The sequence below is a fragment of the Rana temporaria genome, chromosome 1 (assembly GCF_905171775.1).
Source record: "Rana temporaria chromosome 1, aRanTem1.1, whole genome shotgun sequence".
NCBI classification, from domain to species: domain Eukaryota; kingdom Metazoa; phylum Chordata; class Amphibia; order Anura; family Ranidae; genus Rana; species Rana temporaria.
The window spans coordinates 581,914,263-581,937,676 of NC_053489.1; the positions used below are offsets into that span (position 1 = coordinate 581,914,263).

At 44.0% G+C, this 23,414-nt stretch overlaps 1 protein-coding gene across 1 annotated transcript in view; it reads left to right on the forward strand.

Moving 5' to 3' along the window:
* COMMD8 (COMM domain containing 8) overlaps nt 1-22,737 on the forward strand; it is a 31,435-nt gene extending 8,698 nt beyond the window's left edge. Inside the window, exons 4-5 of the mRNA XM_040334994.1 lie at nt 18,522-18,677; nt 22,163-22,737. Of these exons, the coding sequence (XP_040190928.1) occupies nt 18,522-18,677; nt 22,163-22,183 (177 nt within the window). The 3' untranslated portion in view covers nt 22,184-22,737. The remainder of the gene's footprint in view (nt 1-18,521; nt 18,678-22,162) is intronic.
* Nucleotides 22,738-23,414: the final 677 nt, after the last annotated feature.

The following is a 23,414-nucleotide window of genomic DNA, read 5'->3' on the forward strand; positions in this document are numbered from 1 at the left end:
GGGGGATGAGAGAGAGAGAGAGAGAGGTGGATTGGGGGATGAGAGAGAGGTGGATTGGGGGATGAGAGAGGGGTGGATTGGGGGATGAGAGAGGGGTGGATTGGGGGATGAGAGGGGGTGGATTGGGGGAGAGAGAGAGGTGGATTGGGGGATGAGAGAGAGGGGATTGGGGGATGAGAGGGGGGGATTGGGGGATGAGAGAGGGGTGGATTGGGGGATGAGAGAGGGGTGGATTGGGGGATGAGAGAGGGGTGGATTGGGGGATGAGAGAGAGGTGGATTGGGGGATGAGAGAGAGAGAGGTGGATTGGGGGATGAGAGAGGGGTGGATTGGGGGATGAGAGAGAGGTGGATTGGGGGATGAGAGAGAGGTGGATTGGGGGATGAGAGAGAGGTGGATTGGGGGATGAGAGAGAGGTGGATGGGGGATGGAGAGAGAGAGAGAGAGAGAGAGAGAGAGAGAGGTGGATTGGGGGATGAGAGAGGGGTGGATTGGGGGATGAGAGAGAGGTGGATTGGGGGATGAGAGAGAGGTGGATTGGGGGATGAGAGAGAGGTGGATTGGGGGATGAGAGAGAGGTGGATTGGGGGATGGGAGAGAGGTGGATTGGGGGATGAGAGAGAGAGAGAGAGAGAGAGAGAGAGAGGTGGATTGGGAGATGAGAGAGAGAGAGAGAAGAGGTGGATTGGGAGATGAGAGAGAGAGAGAGGTGGATTGGGAGATGAGAGAGAGAGAGAGAGGTGGATTGGGAGATGAGAGAGAAGAGAGAGAGAGAGAGAGAGAGGTGGATTGGGAGATGAGAGAGAGAGAGGTGGATAGGAGATGAGAGAGAGAGAGAGAGAGAGAGGTGGATTGGGGGATGAGAGAGAGAGAGAGGTGGATTGGGAGATTAGAGAGAGAGAGAGAGAGAGAGAGAGAGAGAGGAGAGAGAGAGAGAGAGAGAGAGAGAGGTGGATTGGGAGAAGAGAGAGAGAGAGAGGTGGATTGGGGGATGAGAGAGAGAGAGAGAGAGAGAGGTGGATTGGGGGATGAGAGAGAGGTGGATTGGGGGATGGGAGAGAGGTGGATTGGGGGATGAGAGAGAGAGAGAGAGAGAGAGAGAGAGAGGTGGATTGGGAGATGAGAGAGAGAGAGAGAGAGAGGTGGATTGGGAGATGAGAGGTGGATTGGGAGATGAGAGAGAGAGAGAGAGAGGTGGATTGGGAGATGAGAGAGAGAGAGAGAGAGAGAGAGAGGTGGATTGGGAGATGAGAGAGGTGGATTGGGAGATGAGAGAGAGAGAGAGGAGGTGGATTTGGAGATGAGAGAGAGAGAGAGAGAGAGAGGTGGATTGGGAGATGAGAGAGAGAGGTGGATTGGGAGATGAGAGAGAGAGAGAGAGAGGTGGATTGGGAGATGAGAGAGAGAGAGAGAGAGAGAGAGAGAGAGAGAGGTGGATTGGGAGATGAGAGAGAGGTGGATTGGGAGATGAGAGAGAGAGAGAGAGGAGGTGGATTTGGAGATGAGAGAGAGAGAGAGAGAGAGAGGTGGATTGGGAGATGAGAGAGGTGGATTGGGAGATGAGAGAGAGAGAGAGAGGTGGATTGGGAGATGAGAGAGAGAGAGAGAAGTGGATTGGGGGATGAGAGAGAGAGAGAGAGAGAGAGAGAGAGGTGGATTGGGGGATGAGAGAGAGGTGGATTGGGGGATGAGAGAGGGGTGGATTGGGGGATGAGAGAGGGGTGGATTGGGGGATGAGAGAGGGGTGGATTGGGGGATGAGAGAGAGGTGGATTGGGGGATGAGAGAGAGGTGGATTGGGGGATGAGAGAGGGGTGGATTGGGGGATGAGAGAGGGGTGGATTGGGGGATGAGAGAGAGGTGGATTGGGGGATGAGAGAGGGGTGGATTGGGGGATGAGAGAGAGGTGGATTGGGGGATGAGAGAGGGGTGGATTGGGGGATGAGAGAGAGGTGGATTGGGGGATGAGAGAGAGGTGGATTGGGGGATGAGAGAGAGAGAGAGAGAGAGAGAGAGAGAGAGGTGGATTGGGGGATGAGAGAGGGGTGGATTGGGGGATGAGAGAGAGGTGGATTGGGGGATGAGAGAGAGGTGGATTGGGGGATGAGAGAGAGGTGGATTGGGGGATGAGAGAGAGGTGGATTGGGGGATGAGAGAGGGGTGGATTGGGGGATGAGAGAGGGGTGGATTGGGGGATGAGAGAGGGGTGGATTGGGGGATGAGAGAGAGGTGGATTGGGGGATGAGAGAGGGGTGGATTGGGGGATGAGAGAGAGGTGGATTGGGGGATGAGAGAGAGGTGGATTGGGGGATGAGAGAGAGAGGGGCCCTGGCTGCAGTTCCTTCTGTGCACCCCCTGTCACAGTCTGTGTATTGGTGTGTATGCTGCATGGTACCTCCTTCCATAGGACGGTAACGCTTGCCAGCAGCAGGCAGGACCCTTCTCCTTCTGGATGATAGGGGCAACGCTGTATCCTGGCCTAGGCCGACCTGTGCTATAGGTTTTCTGCTGCACCATTGGCATTGTTGTTTCTTCTTTGTCCTCTCCATAAAATTATCAGAAATTTATGCTTAAAGTAGAACTATAGGCAACTATAACACTTTTTTTTTTTTTTTTTTTTTTCATTTTGGATAGAGTAAGGGAGGGTTATAGCCCCTGTCAGTTTATTTTTTACCATCCCTGTCCCATTGAAGAGATTTCCCTTCACTTCCTGCCCCATAGTCAAACAGGAAGTGAGAGGAATTCTATGCAAATCCAGGGAATCCATTGCTTCAGGCTCTCAGAACTAGTGTCCTGGCTCGAAAATTTCAGAATGGGGTGTGGCCTTGACAGGAAGGGGTGGGTCATTTTTTAATTAGGGGGTGCATGAGTTTAGTCGGCCTAGGGCAGCACAAAACCTAAATACACTACTGGATGAGGGTGCTCTGCTCCTTCCAGCAGATCCTCCTTAGACCGCGGAGGACTGTCCAGGGTAGCAGTTCCTGGCTGCATGCATGCAAGCCCCGCTGTCCTTGTGGGGGGGGGGGCGATCCACCTGTCTTCCGGCCTGTTGTCGGAGCTTGGAGTGGAAAGCAGGGTGGCAGTCAATGGCTATGTGCACCTCCCTACGGTCCTTCGGGGGGGGCCCAATCCACCTGTCCCCGAGCCGCTGTCAGAGCTTGGAGTGGAGGGGAGAGCAGGGTAGCAATCCCTGGCTGCATGCACCTTCCGCTGGTCCTCCGGGGCCCCCGATCTGCCTGTCCTCTGGGCCACTGTCGGAGCTTGGAGAGGAGGTTGGGGGGGCATACAGCCTCTGGGTGGTGCAGCCGTATCAGGGTTGCACCTGTCACTCCTCACCTCTATGGTGGTCACAGAGCTCTTTCCCCTCTAAGGCTCTCACTTTTCATTGCTCCGGATCAACTCCGACCGCCGACAGTGCTCGCCCCCCCACTCCCAGGCAGCCCAGCTCTTAGCCAGACCTAATTTTACACTGGCAGAATGCGAGTAGGCGAGTGGAAAATTTGAGGTCTGCTATTAGCAGTGTGTTTAAGTAACTGGGGAGAGGAGGGGTGTTTGTGTAAATCTTTAAGTAAGATAGTGTGTGTGTGTGTTTGTTTGTTTGTTTGTTTGTTTGTTTTCTCTTCTTCCTTTTTTTGTTTTTGTTTTTTTTTCTTTGTTTTTGTTTCTTGTTATGTTTAAACCAAGAGCCTGGAAGGTAAAATTTAGGCAAAAATAAGTAGGGAATGTACCTTAGGTTAACAATAGTGGTAATATTTTCTACTAGGCACATTTTCTTATTTCCTTTTGGTTTTCGGGTATATATTCTTAATCTTATGAAGTTTTATTTTGATATGTTTCAGGCTCTAATTACTGTTTTTATTTACTTTGGTCGGATGGCTAGATTTTGTTCTGTATTTTTTTTTTTTTACTATCGTAACATGGATATATTCCTCCTCTTGATACTGTCTATATTGTTTATATCTTTTGTTATAACTAAAAAATTGTTCTTTATTAAAAAAAAAAAAATATTTAAAAAAAAAAAAATATTTTAAAACAAAAAAGTAGGAGATTGCAGACATAATACAAGAGATGGTTAGAGGCTGGGGACATGATGCAGAAGATGGTTGGAGACTGCATTTTTCTGATCTTTCTTGCACTAAAGGTGCCAACAATAAATTCATATTCATTTTAAGTTGATAGTAAAAAAAATAACTATAATACAATTTGTATATAAATATTTTTTAAAAACTGTCATTTTTGGTATCGGTTTTGGTTTTCGGCCTAGTGTATTTTTAATTTTCGGTATTGTTTCGGCACCAAGATTCCCATTCGATGCACCCCTAGTGTTCACTGCACAATCAGAAAGAAGCTGACAGATGGGTCACATCCTGTATGCCAGCTCCAGTCTGGCAAAGATCTGCAGCAGTTTTCTATATAGAAAACGGCAGTGATCCCTTTTGTTAGGTGTGGGTAAGAGGGAGAGCTGTGGAAAATGGCTCCTGCTCTCTATGCCTTTTCTTGCCACAGACAGAGAACAGAGCAGATCGGTCTCAATTAGCAAAGAGGCTTACACCCCTCTTTCTCATTTTGAGGAGGGTCTGCTCCGTTTTCTCAGTTTAGAAGAGTGGTGCAGGCTTTATGTCTGCAGCACTCTCTGTTAATGTGCACCCCATGAATTGAAAAGATATATTATTTTTTTGGAAACCGGAAAGTTGTCTATAGTCTGAGTGGATTTTGCTGACGTTGGTACTTTTTGCTTGGCTTCAAGCCTCCTCTGACTCGGTAATAGCCTCTTGTAATTACACAGATGGTGAGGGTCACCCGTATTCTTGGAGGCCTTCACACCTGTGAAATGCAATTACAACAAATGTGTTCCTACAAAGAGGATACTCATTAAGTTAAATTGAAAACAGCATGCACAGAAACATACAGCGATGATCCTCACTATACTAGTTGAAAATAAATGTCTTGAACAGAGATCTATTATCAGCATAAAATGTTTCTTAATGGTCCTCAGTGGCTAGCTGACAGTCTGTCTGTTCCTTTTAATGCGATGCTTCTCAAACATTGTTTCTAGCTGGACCTGAGATCCTAATGAGGTCTGGGTCAGAGACTTTATTACTACATCTGTTATGTGATCTGTCAATTCAATGACCAGCTGCATCAAACTGCACTTTAATTTAGTAGCAGAAAAGAAAGGGCACATAATGGGAACAGATGCACGTTTGTCAAGAATGAAGGTATATTTTGCAATTTATTTAAAAGAGTATCTGTCTTTTCTGTAAAACAATTTTTTTTTTTATTGTTTTTTCACTGTAAGAACTAATGATGAGTTTGCTGTTTTTGTCTTTTCTTTAGCAGTTATGAAATAGAGAGGTTATAATTAGGGCCGAAACAACTAATCGATTAATCGATTATGAAATTAATCGATTACAGTTTTCATAATCGATTAATTGGGCAGTAACATAATGGGGTTAAAAAAACTAAAATTAGCCCTTTATAGTACAAAAAAGCAAATTGCTACTGTAAATATTACTTTCACTGTCCCACAGTAAAACAATGAACCCCTTACAGTAGCGATTATTTGCTCTTTTTGTACTTATTTTTGTTTTTTTAACCCCATTATGTTACTAAACCTCTCAGGCCGGGGTCACACCTCTGTTTTTTGGTGCTTTTTGCAGAAACACACTACAGTTCATTTACGTGTTTTCCTATGGGACACGTTCACATCCATGATTTTTTTTAGATGCTGTGTATTTGGAAAGGGCAAGGAGTTTTTAACGCAAAACAGTGACATTTTCGTTTTTTTTTTTGTTTAATATACTTCAATGGAGAAGCTGCAGAAAATCATGTAATGTGTTTTTGTGGCAATTTGTGTTTTGTAATCTGCCCAACAACAAATTGGCCCAATTTTTTTTTTTTTAAATGCTAATTTTTTTAAGGCTATTATCCGATTTAATCGAAACAATAATCGGCCAACTAATCGATTATGAAAATAATGGTTAGTTGCAGCACTAGTTATAATTGTGACAGGGTCTCTTAAAATGCCACACTACGTTTTTAGGTTTTATAAAAGCTAATACTGTGCTGAAATTTACAGAAGTAAAATATCAGTTGCTACTTCATAGCCATAGGTTGGGTTTAAGGCATAGAACTTTTGTAGACTAAAGCCCGGTACACACAATCCGATTATCGGACGAATGATCGTCCGTTTTTTTTTTTTTGTATGCTATTCTCACGTTGAATCTGATGAGTTTACTAAAGTCACGAAAATTCTTGTAATAAATAAAAAATCTAAGTGATGTCATGTGTTGTAATGCATTTGTATTGCATTTTCGAACGACGGCTGTACTGATTAAACGAAAATCGTACGATCTGGCATCGTACGAAAAAAATTCCGTGCATGTCCGATAGAATAAAATCGGATGAACTGTCCTGATCTGCTCTCTGAAGCTCTGTACTTACGATCCGATAATCGTACGATTGTTTCGAAAGCAGCATTTTTCGTACGATTTTCGGATCGTGTGTACGGGGCTTAAAGCCTCGTACACACGATCGGATTTTTCCGAGGGATTTGTGTGATAGTCCAGAGTGTAGCGCTTCATTGGAAATGTGTAATAGTAATGTGACAGTCCATATAAAAAGGTCAATATAGAGTGAACTTGATAAGAAACCTCCACCAAGCTTCAATGTGCAAAGAAAAAGCACACCACACCAACGTGCTATCGATCTGCTTACCAGAAAGTTATAACAGGCGATGTAATCATACAATGCAGGGGATCAATGGTAGATGCAATCCTCCAAACTTATTGTAGGGATATCCAGATTCATCCACACCAGAAAAGACCTCCAGAACTCCAAGACCAATGGGTATATTATGTGACCATCAACAGGCAATAACCCAGTGTGAAGATAGAGGCAATAAAAGGGAAGCCCGTAAATGTAAAACATACAGGCCCGGATTCACGTACAGCGGCGCATCTCATATGCGCTACGCCGGCGTAACTCTGAGAGGCAACAGCAGTATTCACAAAGCACTCGCTCCCAAATTTGCGCTGGCGTAAGGTAAATTGGCCGGCGTAAGACCGCCTAATTGTTGTCGGATCCGAATTGTTGTCGGATTTTCCATGAAAAATGTGGGATAGCACGCTTTAAAATTTTCCGCCAACAATTGTGTGTTATCGGATTTTCCGATCGTGTGTATGCAAGTCCGTCGGACAAAACTCCAAAAAACAAACATGCAGGCTCGGAAGCGATGCTCGCCATAACACATTACCAGAAGTTGCCCAAAGGGTGATGAAAAAAAAGGGCAACAAAACCAAGTTTTTTATGCAAGACAAGTTCCTGGCCAACGCCCTTCGGACAAAAAGTCCTACGCTTTGCAGAAAGTCCGATCATGTGTATAAGGCTTTAGGCCCCTCTCACACTGAGGTGGTTCAGTTTACCTGCACAGCAGGTGTAGAGCTGTGTACCCGCTGGTTTGGTGTGTGCTAGCTGCGCTTTCCCTTGGAGTGTCCTATTCTATTCTATTATGGTTTCATAAAGCGCACAAAAACCATGGGACATAACAGAATTCTATGAGAAAATGCAACTAAGCCGCACCAAACCAACGGGTACACTGTGATCTGTGGTGCGGTCAAACTACACCGCGTCAGTGAGAAAGGCGCCATGGTTAGTATTATTAAAAAATGCATCTGGCCAATATAAAGGTCTTTAGTTGTAACACTATAACTGGTTTATTATGTGGATAAACCTAGTTTATGCTAACGATTTGTATTTCTGGTCAAAAATTTTAATGCATATGTTAGAGCATGATCCTTCGGGTAGAACTATAGGCAGAACTGTCCCCCCCCCCCCCTTTTGGATAGAGTAAGGGAGGTTTATATCCTACATTTTTGTTGCTATCTGTGTTGCATTTGGGAGATTTACCTTCACATCCAAGCCAAAACAGGATATGAGGTCCCCCAGGTCACCAGGAATAGTGTCTCCCATAGAGTTTTACCCTGTTATTTTTCTGGGAACAACCCAAAATTTTCACATTTTCTTTTACCTTCACAAATAATGGTCAACAGGACAAATGGAGGGTAAATCTTTCTAACGGGGACACGGACAGCAATAAAAATCCATCGCCACTCTGTCCGATGGTTTGTGGGCAACGTCGTTTTAATGATGAAGTTGGAAAAACTTTGTTTTTTTCTACATGCCGAAAAACATTTGTTTTTTTTCATGCCGAAAAATGATCGTGCGTACGCGGCATAAAACTCTGTTTTGTTAAATCTGACCTCAAATGTGCTGATACTACAAAACTAATACATTTTTGGTAAAATTGTACCTGCCTCCCACATGGAGGGGGGTCTAAGCTAAGGGGTTAATGTATAGATCAGAAGTAGAAAAGTGGCGCTCCCCTTTTAAAAAATTGTGACATGCCTGCCAATTTTCAACTCTCATCATCTGTGACCAGAATCGGCAGATACAAAAAGAGAAATTTGGTTAGTTAACCACTTGCCGACCGCCGCATGTATATGTACATCCACAGAATGGCACGTACAGGCAGATGGGCGTACATGTACGTCCCCGCCTTTCCGCGGGTCGGGGGTCCGATCGGGACCCCCCCGCTACATGCGGCGGTCGGATACCCGCGGGGAGCAATCCGGGACGACGGCGCGGCTGTTCGTTTATAGTCGCAATCGCTCCCCGGAGCTGAAGAACGGGGAGAGCCCTATGTAAACACGGCTTCCCCGTGCTTCACTGTGGCGGCTGCATCGATCGAGTGATCCCTTTTATAGGGAGACTCGATCGATGACATCAGTCCTACAGCCACACCCCCCTACAGTTGTAAACACACACTAGGTGAACACTAACTCCTACAGCGCCACCTGTGGTTAACTCCCAAACTGCAACTGTCATTTTCACAATAAACAATGCAATTTAAATGCATTTTTTGCTGTGAAAATGACAATGGTCCCAAAAATGTGTCAAAATTGTCCGAAGGGTCCGCCATAATGTCACAGTCACGAAAAAAATCACTGATCGCCGCCAATAGTAGTAAAAAAATAATAATTTATAAAAATGCAATAAAACTATCCCCTATTTTGTAAACGCTATAAATTTTGCGCAAACCAATCGATAAACGCTTATTGCAATTTTTTTTTTTTTTTTACCAAAAATAGGTAGAAGAATACGTATCGGCCTAAACTGAGAATTTTTTTTTTTATATATATATATATATATATATATATATATATATATGTTTTTGGGGGATATTTATTATAGTAAAAAATATTGAATTTTTTTCAAAATTGTCACTCTATTTTTGTTTATAGCACAAAAAATATAAACCGCAGAGGTGATCAAATACCACCAAAAGAAAGCTCTATTTGTGGGGGAAAAAGGACGCCAATTTTGTTTGGGAGCCACGTCGCACGACCGCGCAATTGTCTTAAAGCGACGCAGTGCCGAATCGCAAAACCTGGCCTGGGCATTTAGCTGCCTAAAGGTCCGGGGCTTAAGTGGTTAAGAAAATTTGACCTTTCTGACCCATGTAAACTCCAACATACTTGTCAGTATCATATTTATATCAGAGATTTCCTTGTTGTTGTTGGGCATAAATAATATCTGGAACCCACGATTGCCAATTTGAAGTACAAGAAAAATGTATTGTTCAGTTTTCAGAGCTATAATCACAATGCCAGTGAATATTGCTAAAGAATTGGGTGTGTAATGTGCTTTGATCTGCACGTACTCTGTACTATACCTGGATTTTACTTGTTGGCACCGCTGCTCTTTGGTCACCTGGTAATGGTGGGTCCCAGCTGAAGTATATTTTTTATTCTGCTTCTTACCATATTTTTTTATTTGCTCGGTTCTGAAATTGAATTGAAAATGTAATTTAGTTGACAGTGCTAAGCTTGGACTTCAACCGTGTGCGTTTTTTCACCCTTGGCTAAGTAGAGGTTCTTTATTCCTATGTGGGTGTTTTTTTTTTTTTTTTTTTTTTTTTAATTGGTTTTGAACAAATGGAGCAGTACAAAATACTGAATTTTAAGTGAATATCTGACCTGAAATAACTCACACAGAAATAACAGAAAAACATCATGTAAGGCTGAGCCCATCCGCCGCCTCATATTGATTTATCTCCTTGATTGAATTGTAGCGCTGGTCAGAATGTGAAACTGAGAATGAGAGAAGCTGAGAACATTCCCTTCATTAGGCAGCTATGTTTAAGAGTCTTGCTGATTTCATACATTTATTCATTGATGTGTCAGTGGAATGCTGCTGCTAAGGACTGAATGGAAGAGTCTTGGCTCATAGTTCTGAGATAATTAAAAGGATTTTACTGTATCGCTGAAGGTGAAAGGAAACATTTGAAAAACTCAACATATATTTATGTAGAAATGCACATTTATATTCAAAAGTACATCACCGACTGTTTTTGGATAGGATTGGGAACCGCTACAGGCCCAGTTGTCACACTAATCCCTTTGCAGTGGTGTATTTAGGTTTTGTGCTGCCCTAGGTCTGACTACACTCGTGCACCCCCTAATTTAAATATGACACACCCATTCCTGTCAAGTCCACACCCCTTGCTGTTTAAGACCCGCCCTGACATGAGTGGGACACTAGCTCTGAGAGCCTGGGGGGGCATTGGATTTCCTTAATTTGCATAGATTTCCTCTCACTTCCTGTTTGGCTATGGGGCAGGAAGTGAAGGGAAATCTCCGCAATGGGACAGGGATGGTGAAAAATAAACTGACAGGGGCTATAACCCTCCCTTACTCTATCCAAAATGGAAAAAAAAAGTGTTGCCTATAGTTCTACTTTAAGCACAAATTTTTGATAATTTTATGGAGAGGGCTAGGCTAAGAAGATATAACCATGCCAATGGTGCATCAGAAAACATATAGCGCAGTGAGGGGCCCAGGATGATAGGACAGTGAAAATTAGAAGCCCCCCCCCCCACAGTTGCGGAATGCCGGCTTCCCGCATACCGGCCACTTTATGGGTGCGCTAGACTAATTTGCCTAACAGTGTAGTGCAAGCCGGCGGGGACTATTTTCGTGCTGCCCCCCTGCAAAGTTCTTCCCTAGGCCTGGGCCTTGTGGGCCTAAGCCAGGATACAGCATTGCCCCTTTTGGGATTCAGCTCTGGGTCTCCTCTACATGGAGCGTTTTACCTGGAGCACTGGCACTTCGGGCAGTCAGGAGAAAACTGTCCTGACTGATGCCAGGACAAGTTGGAGGATAGCTCTCCTGACTGGCACAAGCTTCAAATTGTGAAGGTTTGGCATCCAAGCAATGCGTTGCTGTTCTTATTCTATGCCCAGTTTGGCTACTTTACTGTCCCTGTGACTCTGAGTGACCTCCAGTGTAATCTAGCGACTTCAAGTGACCACCTCTGCTCAGGGTCATCTAGTGACTCCAGTGCATCCCAGCACCCCTAGCACCGCCCCCTTGCACATCGGACTTGTGTACACGCGATTGGAAAATCCGACAACACACAATTGTTGGCGGACAATTTTAAAGCATGCTATCCCACATTTGTTGTGCGGAAAATCCGACAACAATTGTCTGATGGAGCATACAAATGGTCGTATTTTCCGACAACAGCCTGTCCTCACACAATTCCCATCGGATAATCCGATCGTGTGTACGAGGCTTAACCGTAAGTATGCAGTCAGTAGCTGTGCTCACAGTGAGGAATCTTTGATGGGCTCTTTGAGGCTGGCTTGTAGTAAAAATTAAGTCAGACATAGAATTTGCTCTCATCTTCCTCTTGCAGTTCTGCGTACACCGCTACTAACTGCATACCCAGCTTTACAAATGTACACTGCACTTGCCCCAGGCAGGCCAGGTAGCCTGAGATCTACCTGTTTGTAGACCAATCTTTCTTCCAGTATACAGATGAGAAGATCTTTACTTATTTCAGCTCGGTGCTGCAGTATGGAAATTCACCATTGTGTGAATAAATGATGTATCACAATTAGTTGCAAATGTGTCACATTTTATGTACAACCATAAATAAACTCTAATAGAGTGGAAAATATATGCCAATCTAGATCTTCTCTACCAGTGGCGGCTGGTGCTCAACATTTTTGGGGGGGGCGCAAACAAAAAAAAAAAGAAAGAAAAAAATTGCAGCCTCACTGTGACCATCAAATGCAGTCACTATGCCATCAATTCGCACTACTGTGCCATGCCATCAAACACAGTCATTGTGCCATGCCATCAAACGCAGCCACTGTGCCATCAATTGTCACCACTGTGCCATGCCATCAAACGCAGTCACTGTGCCATCAATTGTCACCACTGTGCCATGCCATCAAACGCAGCCACTGTGCCCCTCAATTGGCGTTGTGCCCATTGTTGTCACTGTGCATGTCACTGTGCCCTTTATTGTCGCCACTGTGCCCTTTGTCGCCATTGTGCCCTGTAAAATACCCCCCCGCCCGCCACTTACCTTTCTCCTTCCACGTTCCTCGATGTCTTCTCCTGCCCTCGATGACGCTTCAGCCAATCTGGTTACCGATAACCAGAATCTGTGAACCTGATTGGCTAAGACGGCCGTCAGTCTTATCCAAGGAACGCACCTCCCGTATGTCCCGAGAATAAGCTTCCGGGAGCCGAGGGCTGTACTCGGAAAGCCTATCAGAGCCGCTGGCTCTGATAGGCACTTCTGCACAGCCAACCAGCTGCCATTATTCAGGTAGTCGGCGCTCACCGCCCGGAATAGTTGCGGCAGCGGCCGGCAACAATAACATAGATTCATGCAATGCATGAATCTATGTTATTTAGTGGCGGTGCGAGAGCCAGAGGGGGCGGCGCTCCAGCGCCCTCTATAGACGCACTGCCACTGTTCTCTGATAGTCTGCCAATATGTGATCTGGGCTTTGGTTTGAAGCCGAGTGTTCTTTCTCCTGCTGAGAATACCATATATATTATTCGGATGCACACCTGCAACAGCCATCTTGGATTGTTTTGAGGCCTCATTTGGCCCTCCGTAATGAACTCCCACTCCTAAGGTGACTGACTGTACACCTTTTGGGGGATTGCTGCTGGGCATATTTACATTGATCATGATTGAACACAGACTTGGGCCCCTTTCACACATGCAGAACGTATGTTCCCTTTTTTATCCGTCCGTTTACGGATGAAAAAGGGACCTGCATTGATCCCTATGAGATTGCAGGTGTCAGCGGATGTTCATCCACACTGTTTTAAAAAAAAAAAGGAGTATTTTATTTAACCACTTGCCTACTGTGCACATACACCCCCTTCCTGCCCAGACGAGATTTTAGCTTCCGGCACTGCGTCGCTTTAACTGACAATTGCGCGGTCGTGCGACGTGGCTCCCAAACAAAATTGACGTCCTTTTTTTCCCCCCACAAATAGAGCTTTCTTTTGGTGATATTTGATCGCCTGTGCGGTTTTTATTTTTTGGGCTATAAACAAAAAAAGAGCGTAAATTTTGAAAAAAAAACACTATATTTTAATTTTTGCTATAATAAATATCCCATTATTTTTTTAAAAATATATATTTTTTTTTCTCAGTTTAGGCCGATACGTATTATTCTACATATTTTTGGTAAAAAAAAAAAATTTGCGATAACCTGGTTTGCGCAAAAGTTATATTCCCTACAAAATAGGGGATATATATATATAATAATTTTTTTACTAGAAATGTCAGCGATCTGCGTTTTTTTTCGGGACTGCGACATTATAGCGGACACTTTTGACACATTTTTGGGACCATTCACATTTATACAGTGAACAGTGCTATAAATATGCATTGATTACTGTATACATGTGAGTGGCAGGGAAGGGGTTAACCACTAGGGGGGAAGGGGTTAAATGTGTATCCTGGGTGTGTTCTAACTGTGGGGGGAGGGGGGTGACTGGGGGAGGTGACCGATCTGTGTCCCTATGTACAAGAGACACAGATCGGTCTTCTCTCTCACTGACAGGACGTGGAGCTCTGTGTTTACACACAGAGCTCCACGTTCCTGCTTAGTTACTCGGCAATCGCGGGTGCCCGGCGGCCATCGCGGCCGCCAGGCACGCGCACTATGTTCCCAGTGACGCAGCGCGCGAGCCCTAGAAGCTTTAAATGACAGGATGTCATATGACGTCCTGTCAGAACAATAGAGCATTCCGCCCGCCGTCATTTGACGGCAGGCGGGTGTCAAGTGGTTAAACAGTACGGACATCCGCTGACGCCCAATCTCATCTGGGTCCGCAATCCTCCGATTCTGCAGACGGAGGAAAATTGCTATTTTTCCATCCGTCATCCGTTTGGGTGAACACAGGCAAACGGTCCGTGTTCATCTGATCCCCCCCGTAGGGGAGAGCGGAGATCTGGTAGGGCGGCCCGTCCCTGCACGGATCCATCCCATGTGAAAGGGTCCTTTTTTATATGAATTTTTATTTTATTTATTTTTTTATTTGGTTGTGTATTGTATTGCACTTTCCAACATTTTCTTTTCTTATTTTTTTTTACCGATTGCACTTTTTACAGAATGATTACACCTTTTTTCACACTACCTGTACTTTTGGATGGCATGGAGTATTTTGCATTTTATTAGATTCTATGGTGATGCATAAAACTTGTACTTGTACTACTTTTTTATGAAACTTGATTTGAGGGAGTGAGGAAAATAAGGAGTCTGTATTTTGAGATGCTTTAACTTGGAAGACCATCAGACAGTCCATTGCTGGGTCTCCTCCAAGTACCAGGACCATCACTGGTGTTTTCTTGGCCAAGATGTACAGTTGGGTAGAATTTTATTTTAGGGTAGTGGCACAATGTATTTCTGGAAATACATTCTGATGCTTATCCAGAAAAATATTGGGCAACTTGGTGAAGTCCATCACCACCATAAGGGAAATGTTTTTTTTTTTTTTTTTTTTTTTTTAGATTTTATTTTTGTTTAACTGAATTATGAATATTTGATGGGAAATTTCAATAGGAAAATCATGACTGAACAGCAAAAAAATTGGGTATAGGCTTGTACTTAAAGAGGAGTTCCACCTAAAAATGGACCTCCGCTTAACCCACTCCTCGCCCCCTTACATGCCACATTTGGCATGTAATTTTTTTGGGGGGGGGGGGGGGGAGTGGGGGCTTCAGGAGAAGGGGACTTCCTGTCCCACTTCCTCCTTCCACCGAGGGGCTGAAAAGGCAATTAGCTTAATCGCCTTTTCACAGCCCCTCCCTGTAGGCGAGCGCCTGTCCAATCGGACGGCGCCGCGCGCATGCGCACTCGGTGCCCGGCCGTGAAGCCGAAAGCTGTCACTGCTGGGTGCCCACACAAAGAATGAAGAGGAGCGGAGCCCCGGCCGGCGCGTCGCTGGAGCCGTGGAGCAGGTAAGTGTCAGTTTATTAAAAGCCAGCAGCTACACTTTTTGTAGCTGCTGACTTTTAATAAACTTAAAAAAAAAGGTGGAAAACCCCTTTAAGTTTTAATGTTCATATTTGTCATTTTCTGTTGAAAGAAGACAAAACCAGCAAATGTTCAGCTGCTGTCTAAAGTCGTTAGGGATAACCTAGTTGCTTCTTGTGTATTCTAATATTCTACATATTGGCTGAATGCCTCTGCTTTTTGTTTAGTATGCAGTCTATATAATCGGAAGGTAAAAAAATCTACAGGGATTTCCTCCTGTTTATCAGACTGAAAATGTTCTGTCAGGTGTAAAATTGAGGCAAGAAGGAGTTCCCGTTTTCTTGGTTTCTGTGCAGTACTGTATCTTTGCAGTGTTATTTGTTCTCATTTATTAACGATTTATATGGCACCATCATCTCCAGTGATGCTTTTCAATGTAAGTAATACAAATAGGTGAGAGTAATACAGGTAATAAGCGAGAGTAATACAGGCAATATAAATACATAAATGGCAATTACAATCAGATGTCTAGCAATGAAATATACAGCTCTAACAAAATTTCTATGGGCAAAGCTGCCTTTGGGAGTGTTCCATTTGGTGCCAAGACCCGGCACTTATCCATTTTCTAGCTGCTATAGCTTTATTACAGACCTTCTTTTTTTTTTTCTTTTTTTTTTTTTTTTTATATTGTGCTACTTCGGATACATCACTATATTTAAAAAGTAGATTGGAGTCCTCGTTTAGCATCCTGCTGTCTGTGTCCCAGAGATAAGTTCCCCTCACTTCCCTCTTGAGAGTTGCCAATGGAACAGGTGTATCTATCGGGTGATTTCCCAATGGATAAAAATGTAGCCTTTCCCCCAGAGGGAGTTTCACGGACAGAGGGAGTACATTTCTACAAAGTGGATACAGACATCCAGTAAAACTTTACAACAGTTTTTACACTTCCTACTACAATAAGTCTTGATTTTTCACTTTAACTGTAGCTGCTGACTTTTAAAACACAGCCACTCACCTGTCTCAATGTTCCAGCAGTGTGCTCACCCCATTTGGTCTTACCCGCTGTCTTCGGTCCCCGGCGCCATTATCTTCACTATGGGCAACCCGGCTGTGACAGCTTCCGGCTTTACAGTTGGGTGCCCACTGTGCATGTGCGAGTCACGCTGCATATTGTGAGTGGTGGATGCAGTCTTCTGGGTGTCCCAGAAGACTGCAGGGGGGAACCTGCCCCTCCCCCCACTACTCAAAAATGGCAATTGTTCAAGAGGAGCGGGCGAACAAGTCCTTAAAGCGGAACTTCCCCTTTTGGGTGGAGCTCCACTTAAAGGAAAGCTAAAAAGATTTGGTTTAGTACACGAGGAATGCTTATTTGTTTCCCGTAGCTGATGCTCCTGTTGTTTAATACCTAGCAGGCAGTAATTAAAAACGTTCTCTTTAAAGGGTCACTAAAGGATTTTTTTTTATTTTTATTTTTTTTAGCTAAATAGCTTCCTTTTACTTTACTGCAGTCCTGGTTTCATGTCCTCATTGTTCGTTTTTGCTCTAATCCTTCTCTGTTCTGAACACTTCCTGATTGTCTGTTTCCTGATGAAAAAAGTACTGGGAGCTTTCTCTCTGTGTTCACTAATCAAGGAGGTGTGATTACTGTGTGTCTAATATCCCTCAACACCAATCAGTTTCGTTTTACAAACCATCACTGCTAGGGTTGTCCTGATAGCACTTTTTTCAAGTACTCGCCAATACCGATACTTTTTTTTAAATCTCATGTGACAGCGGCACATGTGTCAGTATTTTTTTTTTTATCTTTAACAATTTTTTTATTTTTATTTATTTTTTACAATTTTTTTTATTTATGTATAATGCTTTCTTTTTTTAAGGGGGGGGGGGACCGTGTCAGTGTGTTTTTTTTTTCTTTTATTTTTTTATTATTTTCTACAATCCATTTTTTTTATTCTTCTTTTTTTTTTTCTCCGCTCTGTTGGGGGGCTTTTGTGAGATATCAGGGGTCTTAGCAGACCTCTGACATCTCCCCTTTGAGACAGACAAAGGGACTAGGGACACATGTTCCCCAGTCCCTTTCTCAGCAGCATTAGCTGCGCTGAAAATGAAAGGAGTGAAGACAGCCGCTTCCCTTCATTCATAAACTGAAACATTGTAATCACAGTTTACAATGTTTCAGTTATGTGAGTAGACAGAGTCGGTGATCACTGACTCTGTCCATTCGGAGCAGTAAGGAGCCGGGTTTACTGGCTCCTACCCCGCTCTCCATCCTGACAGTTCCAGGGGGTGGAGGAGGAGCATGGAGGGAGAGAGAAACACGGGGGGGGGGGGGGGACACGGAGGGAGAGAGAAACACGGGGGGGACACAGAGGGATAGGGATACACTGAGGGAGAGATAAACACGGGGGGACACGGAGGGAGGGAGACTGCAGCAAAACGGAGGGGGGCTGGAGGAGGACACAGGACAGTCAGCGGTGATCGTGTGTGGGGGAGTTGCAAGCACCGATCACCGCTGATTTTAAAGCAGCTGAAAGCTGGGGGGGGGACGGACATGCAGAGAAATTTAAATCTATACAGCGGTGATCGCTGCTTGTAACTTCCCCATGCACTGATCACTGCTGACAGTACAAGTATTGGGTGAAGCATCGGGAGCATTTGCCCGAGTACAAGTACTCAGGCAAATGCTTGGTATCGGTCCCGATACCGATACTAGTATCGGGACAATCCTAATCACTGCCCTGTATTGGCTCTGTGTCTCTGTACATCACACAGCATGAAAAAACGAAACTGAAACTGTAGGTACATTATATGATTGATTTTTATCTATTTTTAATCATTTAATCAGGGAATCGGTTAACTATTATGTCTCTATACCCTGTAAACAGTCATTTCGGCAAAAAAAATGTTTCCTTTACAACTCCTTTAAGGATGCACAATAATGCGTTAAGAAGGGTGACTGTTTACTAAACTGTTGGAAGTAATCTAGTGTGCTGTGTGGGTTATTTTTGTTTTGTTTTTTGGGGGGGGAGGGGAGCTTATACAATATTTTTTATATAATGTAGGCAGTTTTTTTTGCTTTTCATATGACTAACCTATATGTGGCTGGGATTACTATGAATTAACTTTTAAAGTAATTTGCAACATTCCTCCTCTTTCCTCTTTTGTAGCTTGCCATGTCAAGTGATAAGCTATCCACATTGCAAATGCCACTTGTGAACCTGGACCTGGATATTGTCAAAAATAGAACAATGACACCGATTTCCATTGAGCTGAATAAAGAGGAGCTGCAAAATCTTATCAATTCTTTAGAGGCAGCTAATAAGGTATTGTATTGCTTTTTATAACCTTTCTTTGCTGTCTTTTGGTGGTATTTGTTGTTGCTTTTTTCAATGTGCATCCCAAATGTTTATAGAGTGTTTGTTTGCAGTATGCAATTTGTCCTACATATCCTGAGCAGATATCATAAACAGTTCTTTGCTAAGTAAACCTCACTGTACTGTCCCTTCTGTTTAGGTGGCATGGCATCTCCATAGGGATTTATATGGAAAGATGGAAATTTCCCATCTTGTATAAGATCCCTTACAGCAGGGATCGACAAATCCCGGGCGCCAGGTCGCCATGGCGACTAGAAATAGTGTCCTGGCGACTTGGTTTGGAAGGTGGGCTGGTGCCATCTGGTGGTGAGCCGTTGGTATTACAAGTTAAGCATTACAAGTTAAACAGCAATTCTAATGTCATTTTTCACTATTTTCACTGCCATCTTCTTCCCTCTAATCAGAACCCCCAAACATTATATATATTTTTTATCCTAACACCCTAGAGAATAAAATGGCGATCGATGCAATACTTTCTGTCACGCCGTATTTGCGCAGCGGTCTTACAAGCGCACTTTTTTGGGAAAAAAGTACACTTTTTTTAATTAAAAAGACAACAGTAAAGTTATCCCCATTTTTTTTTTAATATTATGAAAGATAATGTTACACAGAGTAAATTCATACCCAACATGTCACGCTTCAAAATTGCGTTTGAACACCGTTAACATATGCGGGCGCTGCTCACGTATGTGTTCGCTTCTGCGCGCAAGCTCGTCGGGGGCGGGGTGCGTTTTCTGGCTCCTAACTTTTTTAGCTGGCTCCTAGATTCCAAGCAAATTTGTCAACCCCTGCCTTACAGCTCTGGTCTCAGATTTTACCTACACTGTCAGGCTACTAGGTGTACATGAGTACTCACTGATGTCTTCAGCGTATTCCCCGCTGACATCTTCCACTCCATAGAGGAGACTGGAGGGTCCGATCAGGTCCACCTGAAAAACTGACAGGTGGACCTGATCGGACAGCTTGTGTGAAAGGGGCTTTCTACTGTGTGGCTGTAGCACGACAGGGAGAGTATGCAAAACCGAAGAGAATGAAGAAGAATAAAAATGTATTTTAATGGGGGAAAAAAAGAAATAAAACATTTATGGAAAACTGTTTCCATTTTTGTGGGAGTGTACCTGGAACTGAGGCCATTCCCACCACCTGCCCCACACTTCCTGTTCACTCACTGTTAACGAAAGGGCACCAGATCAAGCCCATAACCTCTTCCCTCCTGGGAAGGAGATGTCGGAGGTGGGCGGACAGTGAGAGCAGGCAGGGGAAGCCCTCGGTGCCATCAGTGACTGCTTGTCACAGCCCGGGCCACCGGAAGAGGGCGCTAGTTCCTCCGGCCAATGTAAGCATCTCGCTCCTGGAGGCCACAAAGCCACAGCTTCAATTACCGGCTGGTGAGACATCTTAGTCCGCGAACCCGGTGGCGGGTGCGCATGGGGACACCTGCTGCAGTGTAGCCCAGGTAGCTAATTCTAGTGGCCAATGCCACCTGTCGCCTGGAGTTTGTCGAACCCTGGTCTAGTGGGTCAGATGGCTGTTGGGTGTAAACAGACAGGTGGTCTTTTTTACGTCCATCTGCTCGGCATAAACAGAGAAGACATGGACAAGCCATCTACCTGCTCGGCGGGGATCAGCTTACCGATTCCCTGCCGGCAGAGTCCACCCCATGTGAAAGGGGCCTTTCTGTTATGTTACCAGGAAGTGAGATAAAGGGGGAGATTTTCTAAAACCTGTAGCACTCAGAATCGGATGCAGCTGTGTGTGGTAGCCAACCATCTTCTAACTTCAGGTTGTTTAATTAAGCTTTGGCATTAAAATGTGAAAGCTGATTGGTTTCTATGCAGAGCTGCACCAGATTGTGCACACTCCAGTTTTAGTTCATAAATCCCAAAATGTCTACAACAGGGCCAAAGACAGGACCAAATGCATGATAAAAATTGTAATGTTGGCCAATATTTTATAGTAATTTTCTGCAGTCAGCAAGAGTGTGGCTGCTGGCAAGATCAACAAATTTGTTCTTCAGGTTTACAGCATGGCTGTTGGAGGGTTGCGTACGATTGGTTTAGACCAGGGTTCCTCAAACTACGGCCCTCCAGCTATTGTGGAACTATACATCCCATGAGGCATTGTAAAACTCTGACATTCACAGACATGACTAGACATGATGGGAATTGTAGTTCTTGAACAACTGGAGGGCTGTAGTTTTGAAGACCCATGGTTTAGACTCGCTGTAGAAAGTTTTTGAGGTGGGATACAGCACTGCCCTCTATCCTGAAAAAAAGAGACTGGGCATTTAGCATAGTCTGATATACATTTGAAGTAAGTATGCTGGCACTGCTTGACTTTTTATAAAGCAAGGCTTACTTTGCAGTTTAAGGGGGGATTTACTAAAACTGGAACACTCAAATCTGTGCATAGTAACCCATCAGCTTCTAACTTCAGCTTGTTCAATTGACAATTAAACCTAGAAGTTGATTTGCTAAAACTGGTGCAACTGTACATATTGGCTAATCTCCCCCTAAATTTCATAGATGGCCCCCTATATTCTATGGCCAAAATGTGTGGACATCTGACCATTGTGCCCATATGATCTTGTTGGAAATCCTATTCCAAAACCATGGTAATTTTATATGAAGCTGGATGAGAAGACCTGCCTTGCAACCTGTGTTCTAATTCATTTCAAGATGTTCAATAGTGCAGAGATCAGGGCTGTCTGTAGGCCACCTCATTAAATGCAACAAACCATTTTCATATGGACATGCAAGGGCCATGTAATAGAAAAGGGCATGCTCCACAGTGTTGCAACAAGGTTAGAAGAGCACAATTGTCTAAAATATCTTTGTATGTTGTAATATTAAAGCAGAGGTCCGCCTAAATTTTTTTTAATATTAAAAGCCAGCAGATACAAATACTGCAGCTGCTGACTTTTAATAAATGGACACTTACCTGTCCAGGGTGCCCGCAATGTCGGCAGCTGAAGCCGAGCAATCGCTCAGCTCTTGGCTGCCCCCGCCGCCATCCTTGTTGAGGGAATCAGGAAGTAAAGCATTGCGGCTTCACTTCCCAGTTCCCTACTGATCATGCGCGAGTCGCGATGCGCGTCCTCACTGGTCCCCGCTGTCTCCTGGGACCTGTGTGTTTCTCAAAAGACAGCGGGGGGGACAGGAAGGGGCGTGACCCCCGCAGGAGACTATGCCCGGAAGTAGGTGCAAATACCTGTATTAGACAGGTATCTGCACCTCCCTCCCCCTGAAAGGTGCCAAATGTGACACCGGAGGGGGGGAGGGCTCCGAAAAGCGGAGGTTCACTTTTTGGGTGGACCTCTGCTTTATTATACAGTACTTTCCCTTAATTTTGTTTTTGGTTGTGCCATTATAGGTATGTGTGTTTTTTTTGGCTTGGTCAGTTCTATATGAATATTAACATTTTTTTCTTCTCAGGTTGTCCTACAACTGAAGTAACTGAAGACCATTTTCTTATTCTTGAACAATATGGATGTCCCTACCTAACAGCCTCAGAAAATTAGGCATAAGATATAATTGTTTATGTAAGGTGGCCACCATGCTCATGATATATGTTGAGTTGTGCCATATGCTGCTGGTAATGAAGTCAGTTGTTTAAAAAAAAATGTGTTTTGGCACAGACTTTTGACTAGTTTTTGGTTTAACCATTGGTGGTATCATTTCATAGTATTTTCTTGTTTATAACCTATGTAGCTAATTTTATACATGGAAAATTTATATTTTTTGTATTCGGTTCATAGCTTCAATAACCTGTTCTATTTTTTTTCATACTGAAGTTTGTGTTTCATGTGGTTTAAGTGCAAGAAAATGTAAGTTTTATATTTGAAATTGCAGCGTTTTTTTTTTGCCAGAATCTCATAAAAATATAATATGTCTTTAACAAAAAGGTAAATTATGTGAAATTATAATCTGGATATTACTTTTACAGTTATTTCAAGCTCTGGTATTCAAGTAGGGTGCAATAAAATACATTTTCAATACACTGTATTACATACAAGCATGCTGTGTGTGTTAATGGTTGGGAATGGTCCTAAAGGTGCAGGGGAAGCTCCTGATGTGCTTTAACTTGTGCCACATGGGATTGCAAAAGCCCTTGTAACAAATCACTTCCAAACAGCCAACTTCCTGATGCTTCTGGGAGATTATAAGGTGCCCAAAGATACCACCAGGCAGTGCCTACATAGTTGCAGCACCCATGTCCCTAAGCCCACTGAGCTATCCGTATGGGACCAATGACCACCAATTCAAGAGGGTACTTCAGTGACCACCAATTTAAAAAAGCATTCTGTCCAAAGACCATGGGTGATGGGGGTCTTTCTAATTTACTGATAGTAAGGAGAGCTTTTCTCACTGACCACCAATTAAGAGTGCACATCTCCCACTGACCACCAATGTAAGGGGTCACCCCCCCTACTGATCACCATTGTAAGAGGGCCCGTCTCCCACTGATCACCAATGTAAGAGGCCTTTCTCCATGAAAACCAATGTAAGTGGTCACCCCTCCTACTGAACACCAATATAAGGGATCCTTCGCCTTGATCACCAATGCAAGAGGGATCCGTCTCCCACTGATCACTAAAGTAAGGGATCACCTTTCCCACTAATCAATGTAAGCGGTCTTTCTCCATGACAACCAATGTAAGGGGGCCAATCTCCAATGACTGCCAGT